Genomic DNA, 12,697 nt, shown 5'->3' with positions numbered 1-12,697 from the left:
AGCGGTCAGGGTACCAGTGAAGGTAGAGATAACAAGAAGTCCTAACAGATTGGAGCAGGATACACTCAAGTGCAGGTTTTTGGTCTCAGCGACTGGGCGTGTGGCAGTGCTCTTTCATTTATGAGGGAAGGCCTGGGGAGTGGAGCTCTGGGACGAAGAGCTCTGGGTTGTTTGTGTGAAGGCACCGGTGACCACGGCAAGAGTAGTCTCTGTAGAGTGGTAGCAGCAGGAGGCTGACTGAAGTGGGTTAAGGAGAGGATGGGAGATGAGGAGCTGGCCTCAGGCCTGAGGACGCCGTCTAGGGGCAGTGGGGGACAGGCTGGGGACATGGAAGCATTCACACTGGAGGAAGCCTCTGACAGAGAGGGAGAAGTTGTTCAAAAGGAGACTAACTGTGGGCACAGTGCTCTGCAGAAGTGAGGTGGGATCAACTTCATTCATAGGAGAGTTAGCTTCAGTGAAAAGAAAGAAATCGCGCTTCCTCCGAGACAGGAGGGCAAGTGGGATAAATGAATATCAGCACGTGTACCAAGTTTGCCAGTACAAAGGTGAGAGGAAGTTGAGAGATTGCCAGTGTCGTTTCAGTGCCTCTGATGAGTCCCATAAAGTAGAGAGTTGAACCTTGCGGGGAGAGTCGTTCTTAGGGTACTAGAGAGTGCTGAGTTCTTTGGGGAATGGGAGCCGAATTTCACTAAGAACATATAATCTCAATACCCGTGTTTGAAAACACAGTAGAGTTTGGAGGGCATGGGCGAATCTGAGCTGTCAATCTGATAACCCTTCAGAGAGTAAACAGACTCTTTCAAACTGGACATTTTTCTTTTTGTCAAATGGCATATACACTCTTCTACAGAGGTAACAACAAATCACAGCTTACCTCTCTAATCTTTGCTCAGCTGTTAACTCCATCCAGTTCTTTGTAGGGTAGACATTTGATACATGTAAAAGAAACCGTGAAATCATCTCACAAACCGGCAGGTTTAGAGGAGCCCCAGGGATACAGACACAGGCAGGTCTTCCCACCTTAAAACCAAAAGAATTGACTAAGCTGCAGATTATGTAAGACAGAAATGAATAATGAAATGATAATGGAGATGTGAAAAATTGGGGCTATGAAAAGGACTACCCTTTGTATGCATGTGTGTTCCTTCAAAAGGCACTAAAATATGGGAATACTTGACAGTTGTAAAGCCCCTTTGTACTGCCTGTCCTGCTGTGCCACGCAGCAGCCACTGGGAGGCTCTCTTGACCACCAGTTTTTATCTTCAAGTTCATGCCACAAAAGGACTGGTGACTGACTCTGAAGAGAAGGTAAAGATGTGCTCAGTCTTACCAGAATTTTACACACTCAAGCGTTATGTAAAATCGCCATGCAACCACCACCAGTCTTGTAGTTAACATTGCACGTGATAGGCACTCAAGCATTTACTGAACAGTTGAAGTCGACACTGGGCTGTATGTGCTGCCCTTGACAAGTGGGAAGGTAATAATACAATGCGTGTCTTTAGAATGCCCTTTGCTGAGATGTCCTTTCATTCCTGTGACCAAAATTGGGTTGGAAATTCACACGGGCAGAGTAGAAATATCAGACTCACAGAAATATCTGACTTACAACTGTGACCTGGCCTCTGGCCTTGGCTTGGCTGAGCAAAGTCTTTGTAGAACCTAGGAATAAAAGGGGTGTCAAAAAGAGATGAAATCTGTCATTCCTAACAATTCTTATCACAGCACTTAAACTGAACGAAAATCAAAGATCAGTGCTCTACTTTTGCAGGTTTACTTAGAAAGGCTTTTAACTTATGCTGAGATCGACATTTGCCCCACTAACTGGAAAAGAATTGTTTTGGGAGCCATTCTTCTTGCCTCCGAGTTTTGGGACGATCGGGCTGTATGGAATGTGGACGACTGCCAGATCCTCAAGGACGTTACAGTTGAGGACATGTGAGTTTGTAAGGTTACCGTGAACTTTCTAACCATTTTCCAATACCTCATTTGCTCTCATAAAGTTTACATTTTTAAGAAATGTTACATTTTAAGAAAGGTTACCTTGTGCAGAGAGCTGAAATAGACATAAAATTACAGCCTTCTTTCTATCTAGCTGTAGTATAACAATTTGTATTTCCCCTCATTCATTGGTAGGTCTTGATGTGTTATTGTTGTAATATTCTGCTTGAGAAATTGAAATTATTTTTCTGGTGGTTTTTGCCAAACATTTTACAAGCTCACTACCAGAGCAACATGGTACAGTAAGTAACTTGACAGCTTTCTTAAAGCTGTCTACCAGGTCCAGTCCATTTTTAAGGGGCACATGCCTGGTCTTTGAAGCAAGTGGCCACTGTTAAGGTCTTAGGGCCTCTAGACTACTGACAGGTTATAATTTCAACCTGAGTCACACATTGTGTATTTGCTTTTGCTGGTCTTTTTCTCCTTTTTATCTGAGGTTCTGTTGTTACAGAAACTATGATGTACAGGTAGCCACATATAAAGGTTTCAGATCCCTGTGTTCCTGTCTCCTCCCCTAAAGTCTGCTGAGCTAGGAAACACCTACCTCTCAGGTCGTCCGGGAAGCATCCCTGGGGCCTCACCCAGGGCACTCAGCAAACACAGCGGCACTTTGTGGGGCCTTGAGTTAACTAGGCAGGTTCTCCTCACAGATGGCACGCTCACATTGGCATGAAACGCCAGGCTTCCAATCTGGCTCTGGTGAAGGGCCCCAAGGGTGGGAAGCAGGATGAGCCAGAGAGGTAATTCCAGCAGACTCTCGAAGTGCCCGCTTGACAGTGAACCTGTCTTTGTGGGTGGCATTCAGGAAAATGTGAAAGGACACCTCTTGATTATATTGGACAGCAGCGGCCGATCAAGATGGCAGGCAGGGGCAAGAGTTTGTTTTTGTTACCTTTGCCCCTTACCCTAGATAATTCACAATTACCAAAGTGCATATTTACAGCTGAAGCGAGGAAAGCTGTGACTAAGAGAAGGGACCAGTGACTGTCAGTAGCTGTCAAAGTGGCTTTTGGTGAAAATGCCCACTTTGGTGATCATGTAAACCAGGTGGTCGTGGTGATATTGCTGGTAGCAATCTTAGCAAACAGTGGAACAGCAGGTAATGAATTTGAAATGAATAGAAGTACTTTTGGAAGTTGCAGAAACTAAAGTGACGTTGACCAACACTATCATCAGTCTTTGAACTGGTCCCTTGAAGGAAGGAAAATTTGTAATCGTGAACACCATCCCTGCCATGATGGCAGCTGAAATTTTCTCAGAATCTGCAGCTGAGCTGACTGGGGCTCTGGTTCCAGGTACAGCATCCGAGAACATGCAGGGAAACGTGTGGGTGTTCATAGACATTGAGCCCAGGAGCATTGGCGGCACTGTCCAGCTATGAAGAAACTAATTCTAAACAACGCTTTTCTGTGTAGAACGGAGAATCACCAGGAGTTATGTTTATAATAGGCTGCTTTTGTTTATGATCTTTGGGAGTTGGAAAGCATTACAACAAAGTGTTTAATACACATTTGTTTCATCCCTCTGCTGTTGACTACTATTTGTAATGGTCTCATTTTGAGTCTGAATTGAAAAATTGCTGTCTATCAGCTTTTCCTTAAAACTTTCTAACATCTCTGTGTCTTGTTAAATATATATTTCCCTTCAAAAGAGTAAGTTAAACTGAGCAGCTGCTGTTCAGACAGTTTGCTGCGCCTGTAAGTGGTAGGCTCTTCAGCCACCTAGCCATTTACAAACAGCAAAAAACACAGAAGATGCATATTCTGTAGGCATAATGCTTTTCTTCAGTGATTAAAGCTCTATTAATAGACATGTTAATCCTATGAAGTACTGTATTTCCACACAATTAAAATGTATTAGTGGAGAAAATATAAAAGGGATAGTGAAGTGCATTTATTCCTGTAGTAAATTAAGTCCTGATTAGCTGATTATCAAAACATTATCTGATTTACATTTCTATAGACTTCTGGCCGTATGAACAGGAAATTAATTTTGGAAGTAGGTTCAGTTAGGTTTAAAGTTCAACAAATGAGAAACCTCATTTCTGCTCATACTCTGCTCTCCATACAGGAGAACATGGAGCATTTGTTGATTTATCCAATGGATAAAATATTAACACTTGAAAACCAAGAAACCAAATGTATTGTAAAATAAGCCACTTGCATGTTTGTTTGGGTATTTATCATTTTTATCTAATCAACTCTCTAAAGTGATTGCTGTGAAAAGTGGTAAGATTTACTCTAACTTTATATTTATTTACTTAAACATTTGGCAAGCAAATGGCTGGATATGGTCATATAGCAGAAGCCTGCTCCCAGCACTCTACTTTCCCACTTCATTGAATTCGCCCTCTGTGGGCGTGTGCAGTCTGTCCTGGCAAGGGGCGGTAGGTCTGAACATTCTGGGCTGCTCTCCTAACACCGGGGGCAACAACTGCTCTATCAGAGGTCGTATCGTAAAGTGGGTTTAGTCTAGCTGAGACATAATCTTACTGCCTTCCTAAGCTTAAAAAGTGCATCCTGTCCTGTCATGGTGACGACAAGTCACCCTAGTAAGGTTTTAAGGTGAACAGAAACTTGCATTATGCCCTTTGACACAGCCCCATGCACGGGGTGGGGGTGGGGGTGGGGGGATTCCCTTTCCCATCGAATGTAGCTTATTTATTTATTTACTTGAGATGAATCCTTGTTGCCTCAAGAGTTTTCCCCCCTCAGAGATAATAGCAGTGGCTCTCGATGGATCCATTTGTTGCCGTGGTGATGTGCCCACTCCTTTTGTTGGCTCGTCTCTACTTCAGTAAGCCCCTTCCTGTCACCAGCCCGGTGAAAATGTCTGCAAGTTCTTCAGAGCTAATAAACAGCATACATCATTCCTTTCAACTGATCACTAGAGCGGGGCCTCGTGAGTGAGTGTGGAGCATGAATCGTACAGCTGCACTAATGGAACTCTGAAGAATGAGCCCCTGAGTCAGCAGCATGAGTGCATAAGAGGGCCATGACCTCTTCCCCCTTGTCCCAGACTCAAAGTGCTGGGACGCAGAAAGGACCACAAATAGCTGTACCTTGTTTGCACATTAGGGTATTAATCCAGCTGGGTAGCCATTATTGGTTTCAAAACAGTATTTAGAGCCATCCTAGTAGCTCAGAATGGTATTTTTGAAGATAGCCCAGTTGACTAAAATTGTCCTGTGTTGGTTTTGTCTTCTCCTCCTCCCCCAGGAATGAGATGGAAAGGCACTTCGTGGAGCTACTTCAGTTTAATATTAATGTTCCTTTCAGTGTGTATGCCAAATACTACTTTGACCTTCGCTCCTTAGCAGATGACAACAACCTGAATGTTCTATTCACTCCTCTTAGCAAAGAAAGAGCACAGAACTTAGAGGTAAGGCTGTGAAATCACTAACTGGGGTTTTCTGTCAGCCACCGAAGCCACACCTGTAGCTAAATTATATTAAGCAGTGATTAGGAAAATGGAAAGCTGTTAACAGTTTGAAGAGCTTATTGACCCGTTGGCATCATATTTCCTGTGTCTTTTATGGTTTATACAGGGATCCCACATTATAAAAAAAAAAATTGTCTCTTCTGTAACCATAATTCAGAATACTTTCAATCATATTTAATCTGTTCTTAATGGTTTTCCATTTGAACCTCTACACTTACATATAACCATACATGAATAATTTCTTAAAATTGTATCCCTAATCAGATGTACCTACAGAATCTACTTACCACTCTTAACTGTCTGTTTTTTTTTTTAATAATTGATGTTTTGGACTATTTCTACTGTCTTGATATTTTTAATAAATAAATAAATGTATTTATTTATTTATGGCTGCATTGGGTCTTCGCTGCTGCACGCGGGCTTTCTCTAGCTGCGGCGGGCGGGGGCTGCTCTTCATTGCGGTGCGCAGGCTTCTCATTGCAGTGGCTGCCCTTGTTGCAGAGCACGGGCTCTAGAGCGCAGGGTCAGTAGTTGTGGCGCACGGGCTTAGTTGCTCCTCGGCATGTGGGATCTTCCCGGACCAGGGCCCAAATCCGTGTCCCCTGCATTGGCAGGCGGATTCTTAACCACTGCGCCAGCAGGGAATTCCCTCTTAACTGTTTTTTACTCAGCTTGCAGTTCGTGTGTGTGTGTGTGTGTGTGTGTGTGTGTGTGTGTGTGTGTGTGTATCACAGTTCAGTCCCATGAGTTTATTAGACAAAGCATCCGTGGCTAACCTGAGAGACCTATACTTGGAAGGTATAATGTGGATTCAGATACTGGATGTAGAAAGTACATGAGTTTTTAATATAAATGGTAACGTACATGGAACAACGTAATACTTATGGCTTATGATTTTTGGTGGGTATACAGCAAAATTCACAACTGAAATGAACACATTTAAAATTGATACTTTCTGTGGTACCTTGGTGGTACTTTAGAATAAGATGTTTTTCTACCATAATTTATGTGCAAGTGAAATAGCACCTTTCAGCGCTTGTCATTAGACCTCTCCTACCTTCAGCACATACCTACCTGATTAAAATTTTCTTAGAGTATGTAATAACTAATGAAAACTGAAGAGAAGTTGAATAGCTGAGTAAACACTGATTTTGCCCAAGTGTATGTCCATTACGTTTAAGGATCACGTGTGTAGGTAACAGATGATATTGCTATTAGGAGCCTATCATTAGGAAGCCAATTTTTAAGTAACTCTAAGTTATTAGGGCAAGTTACCCCTTGCCCCAGCAATCTAATCATAGCCCTTAAAGGTTATTACCTTAGGGAACTGTCAGTTAGTGTAGATATCAGCTATCCAAAGTAGCAGTAACTATGAACTTATCTAAACGAATGGAGATGTGTGGCTTATCAATGATGCTTTTTTTGTTTTTTTAAGGTCCGAACATTTTTTTCCCCCCTAATTATACCTATGTTCTACCTGATTGACTTTCCTAGGCCATTTCCAGATTGTGTGACGACAAATACAAAGACGTGTGTAGAGCTGCTATGAGAAGGTCTTTCAGCGCTGATCATTTCATTGGTATTCGGCGCTCCAATGCCATCCTCTCTTAAGGGAGAAGTGAGGGGTTGTAACATCATAAACCCCTCGAAACAAAGACTGGAGAAATATCACCTCTCCTGCTCAGAAACCAGCAAAGTTAGTATTTTCACCTTAAAGAAAGACATTGAATTCAAGAGACTCATGGACAAGCGAAGATTATGCTCATAGGAAAGAACGGGACCTCGTCAATGTAACACGCTCTTCTGTCCTTTTTATTGTAAACAGAGTTACAAAAACCACTCCAAAGCTAAAAGCTCCCAATCCACACACAGATATCTGCTCCCAATCCACGCACAGATATCTGATAGCTGTGAGCTATGTGAGGTTTTTTAATTAAGAGTTTAAATTTTTAGACTTTAAAGACACTAGCTATATAACTTCTATGTTTTTCTTACCTCACTGTCCCATACTGCTGCATATTCCTTTAGAATCAGTGCAGTATTACCATCAAAAAATGGGACTCCAAAAAAAAAAAAAAGTAAAAAAACAAAAAAAGAAAAAAAAACAAAAAAACAAAAAAAAAACAAAAAAGAAAAAAAAACAAAAAAAAACAAAAAAGAAAAAAAACACAAAAAAAAAAACAAAAAAAAAACATGGGACTCCTAACAACTCATAAAGCCAAACTTCGGAACAGACTGTTGTAGCATCGTTAGGTTTTGCAGGGTTCTTCCTCCCTACTATATCATTGAAGCTGCTAGTCATTATTGGCAATCAATTTAAACCAAAAAGCTGCTGAATAACACATGTCATCCAAATTCTTTGCAGGCAGTACTTATTAGCATATTAGCATGTTTGCGATCATAAACAGAGAAAGTAGGTTATTTCCTTCTATTGGGTCCGTGCTGCATTTCTTGTTAACTATAATGGTGCTTCTGATTTTGTGATGATTTTCCTCTTTGTTATGTACTTGTGTTAAAGGATATTTTCATAATTCCAGCCAACATGGTGGTCCAGTAATTAACAAGCCGGTGATGAAATAGAAGGTGTCCCAAAAGTCTTAGAACAATTTTAAGCTTTAATATAGTGTGCTTGGATACTCCAGAACAGTGTCGCAGAAGTATAAATGCTAGACTGGCAAAACATCACTTGAAACTTTAATCGAATTTCTTCTAAACTCATTTACTTTTGTACATTTTAAACATTAAGCTTTTATTTTTTTATTTTTTATTTTTTTAAATGAATTAATTTATTTAATGGCGTGTTGGGTCGTTTCTGTGTGAGGGCTTTCTCTAGTTGTGGCAAGCGGGGGCCACTCTTCATCGCGGTGCGCGGGCCTCTCACTGTCGCAGGCTCTCTTGTTGGGGACACAGGTTCGAGCCCTGGCTTGGGAAGGCCCGTGAGCCACAATTACTGAGCCTGCGCGTCTGGAGCCTGTGCTCCGCAACAAGAGAGGCCGCGATAATGAGAGGCCCGCGCACCGCGATGAAGAGTGGCCCCCGCTTGCCACAACTAGAGAAAGCCCTCGCACAGAAACGAAGACCCAACACAGCCATAAATAAATAAATACATAAATTTTAAAAAATAAAAAATAAAACAATAAACGCTTAACGTTTAAAATTTACAAAACTAAATGAGTTTAGAAGAAATTCGATTAAACTTTCAAATGATGTTTCGTAAGTTTGTGGCATTTATACTTCTACAAGTATCAAAGCTTAAAATTGCACTAAGACTTGAGGGGATACCTCCCCTCCTCTTTTTAAAATAGTCCTTTGCAAGGCTGGGCTGCTTACCTGCTTGATCACCTAAGTTTCTTTTTTCTAGATTTGGTGAAGGAATTATGAACAACAGTGTTAATTCACATGTAATAAATTGAAAAGAACTGGACCCTAGTAGTAGTGACAGGAGAGTAAGTGATACGAAACAGCTTTTCTATCCTGTGTGTTAACCTGGCTGTAGGTGTCTCACTTCAAGTTCTATGTAAGAGGAAACATATAAACCTTAGGAACCCTTACCTCAGGCTTTAAAAGGCAGGGAGGTCCAGTAATCAGTCTTTTTGGAGATTGGTAACGATGTCACCTAAACTTGAAATATTAAAAAAAAAAAAAAAAAAAAAGTGTTCTCAACTATGTGAAATCTTTCTCCTCCTACCTTCTCAAATGTAATCCTAGGAATTTTGCCTGTAAACAAAGCATTTCTGGGCCAGAAGTACTTTCTCTCTTTATAGCAAGGCTTCACATTATACTGAGTGCTGCAGGTTCCATCATTTTTAAGGGACAGAGACATAAATGATAAATTATGGTATATAAAATACTACAATCTACCACCTCAAAAAATATTGTTTATGGAGTTTGGAGCTTGGAAATTCAAGTACTGATTGCAGTTTTATTTTGAAAAGAATGCTACAACTTATGTGGTTTTTCTTCCTCATGTTTATATTAAAAGAAAAGCTAATAAACTCTGTTTTAATTAAAATATATGGCTACTGTGTTTGTAACACTTCTCACTGTTCACATAACATTACAACTCTGCCTAACTCAAATGTTTTCAGTCAGCTCTGATAGTCGGGCCTTAAAGCATTTTCCAACTAACCATTCATAAGTTGTTTTGACCCCTGCCTTTAGTTAAGATGTAGACATTTATTTCTTCAGCTTACGCTCTTTTCAACCTGAAGATAATCTAGTCCACTTAAAATCACTGGCTACAGTGCTCAGTGGCATAATGCATTAGATGGCATTTTTGAATTGTTTGTTATGGTGCCAAGATGGAAATGCACATTGAAAGATAAAAGTAGGTAAATCCACAGAGAAAGGAATTACAGGAATACTGTAGAATCAGAACTTGTTGTTTGAGGGTTTCAAGCAATTGAACAGGAAAGAAAATGGAAGAACAGGAAGCAGTAGAATTGTGGTTGCTGTTAAGAGGGTGACTTTTAAACAAGCCACGTAATTTGACTTTAACATGCTATTTCACTTAACATTCAGTTGGAAATATACCAGATCTCTCAAGTTTCTTTTAGACCCTAGCCACTGCACTTGAGCAATATTCCATCAGTCCTGATAGTATTGCCGTAGTATTTCCTCCACCTTAGTTACCTTCCTAAGGTCACATCTTTAACTTTGTTCTTGTTAAGTTGCTGATGAGGAGAAATGATCTGATTTAGTACAGAAGGGAAAAAAAATCGATCACAAGTCACTGTTTATATCAATAGTTTGCACCGCGTAGTAATATGCCAGTTACTAAGCAGAAATGCTGACATATCTCGAGTGGTCGAAGGTTTGAAAAAAAAAAAAATTGGGGGTAGGAACATTGGGCATGACTGTAGCTTCAAGAACAAGTTGGTAGAATAAGGGGAATCGCTAAAAATTGCTTTTCCCCTTCAGCTTTAATTCTAGAGGCAATACAGCCATTTTAATAAATGGGAAATTGAGGCAACTTAAGGTAAAAATTTAAACATCACAAAGTAGGTTCTCCAACAAATATGGGGCATGGAAACTAGTTATTAATAGGGTGGCAACTATGGCATGTTTTTCCAGATTTTTATACCGAGGAAGGGTTTGTTCCCTAAAGTAGTAAGACTATAAAAGAATATCTGACTACCTGAACTCAAATTTTATTTTTTCGCTTTTTAAGAAAAATTATTTTTCTCTATTGGAATACTGACATCTGTGCAATTTTAACTCTGGTATACCGTGAACTGAACTTTATTCTTTACAAGGAAAAGACAAAAGTTTGAAATGTATGTTTGAACCAAATTAAATTGCCATTTTTGTATGTTAAATTCATGTGGTTGACCCTAAGACAACTTCTTAGGGCCCAGTGTTTCTGGTTAAGAGAAATTTTTTCCACCCTGTATCAGATTCCATCATGACCCTATGCTTTCACATTTACTCCTAATGTACCCTGTATGCCCATTCTTGAAATTCAACAGCACTAAATCCTAGTTTTACAACAGGTCAAATTTCATTTCTTAGTTTTCCCATTCTATAAAATATACCATTCCTTGATTTTTGAAAAATGCTGAAGCCAGTATTTACTGGAAAACAATTCACTCTGTATTCAGGTTATGCAATGTTTTTGGAAATGTTTACCTATAGCGTGTAGGTTAGCTAAAATCTTTCATCACCCAAGACTTCTCTCTAACCACATGTAAAATGACTACGACTGTTCCCTCACCCAGAAGCCGCATTCTTGAGTATAGAGCTATTTGGTAAAGCACTTGACAGCTGGTAGGGGCTCTCCCAGGGGTAAGTGCTAATTTCTATGCAGAATCTGTAGATTACACCCAGCATCTATCAAGTTAAGGATTAGATCACCTAAAATCTTAACTGTTAGCCACTCACCAGCCTGGCCAGCCTGACACCGTGCCAGCAAGAATACAAAAGATCTAGGAGCCCTTCAGAGACACCTGGTCCCTTGTACACAGGTGCAATCTGTTTGGCTTCTGAGGCAATTTCCACTAGTCCGTTTTAAATGGGTTTGGCAGATGAGATAACATGTACTTCATGTGAAAGAAATGTTATGAATACCAGTTTATGGTTTAGGATCGCTAACATGCAGAAAGAACCAGGAAAGTGAAGTAGTATAGAAATTAAGAGAAATCCAGAGTCAAATGAAAAGAGGTGAATGTTCTTTAAAGAAAAAAAAAAAAAAAAAAAAGGAACAGGTTAGGTGATTACTTAACTGCTGTGAGGGCAGCTAAATAATTTGAATGTGATTAGAGAAAGTCAGTGACAGCCTCAGAACCTAAGGTCCTCAAGAATATGTCGATCTCTACTTCAAGACCTCAAATTACTCTGCTAGCTTTTTCTTACAACATCTATTCCTTCATCTTACCGTTCTCAATTCTACTGACCTTTACTTCTAGCTCCCCAGATGGTGGCCCTTTATCTCCTCACTGTGGGAACCGACTCTTCCAAACGCAGGGCATCAGTGTTTTGTCCACCTCCCACTGCCCTCTCTCAACAAGGTCATCTCAGCTTCACCCTTTGACTCTCTGCTCGTGTCCAATGTGGCAGTGCTTGATGTTGGTTACTACTATGAGCCATTTCTAAAACACTATCACCAGGTTCCAGGAAATACAGGATTTCTATGGCTCACGGGCTAACTGGCCCCTTGTAATCCCCTTTAATCAACTACTTGAGCCCTCCTGTGTTCCCACAAAGTAGTTGTTCCCAATTTGCTGCACTCACTCCCCTGATCTGCCCACATCCCTAGATGTATCTCCTCAGGCTAGGCAGCAACCCCACCTTCCAAACTCCAAAACTCATTTCATCTGGCATTAGGAATAGATGCCTCACTTCTTAAGGTAACCCCTCTCATCTAAGGGAGAGGATTCCATCCCAACTCTTCAAATCAAATTTCTATATCCAACACCCCCACCACCAGGATGGTGGTGAGGATGGGGCAATTTGACCTTCCTCAGCCCTTGACATGTCCTAGTGTTTCTCAAGATGTGGTCTCCAGACCACCTGCCTCTCATGGGCTGAAAGTCCCTGTAAGAAATGAAGCTTCTCTAAATGCAACGCGGAATCCTAGAACAGATAAAGAACATCAGTGGAAAATCTGGTGAAATCCAAATGAAGTCTGGAGTTAACAGTAGTGCGTTAATGTTGACTTCTTAGTTTAACAAATGTGCTATGATAATATGTTAATATTAGGGCAAAACGGATATATCTTTGCAACTTGTCTGTAAACCTAAAATCATTCTAAAAG

The 12,697-nt window shown here is 40.6% G+C and overlaps 1 protein-coding gene across 1 annotated transcript in view; it reads left to right on the top strand.

Moving 5' to 3' along the window:
- LOC309662630 (cyclin-Y-like protein 1) overlaps nt 1-7,408 on the top strand; it is a gene marked incomplete at its 5' end in the record, with an annotated part of 33,897 nt that extends 26,489 nt beyond the window's left edge. Inside the window, 3 exons of the mRNA XM_082465543.1 lie at nt 1,775-1,941; nt 5,223-5,385; nt 6,940-7,408. Of these exons, the coding sequence (XP_082321669.1) occupies nt 1,775-1,941; nt 5,223-5,385; nt 6,940-7,056 (447 nt within the window). The 3' untranslated portion in view covers nt 7,057-7,408. The remainder of the gene's footprint in view (nt 1-1,774; nt 1,942-5,222; nt 5,386-6,939) is intronic.
- Nucleotides 7,409-12,697: the final 5,289 nt, after the last annotated feature.

Source organism: Balaenoptera physalus (assembly GCF_965194825.1).
Source record: "Balaenoptera physalus genome assembly, chromosome: 6".
NCBI classification, from domain to species: Eukaryota; Metazoa; Chordata; class Mammalia; order Artiodactyla; family Balaenopteridae; genus Balaenoptera; species Balaenoptera physalus.
The sequence above is the reverse complement of the archived record's forward strand: the minus strand, read 5'-3'. Positions and strand labels throughout refer to the sequence as shown.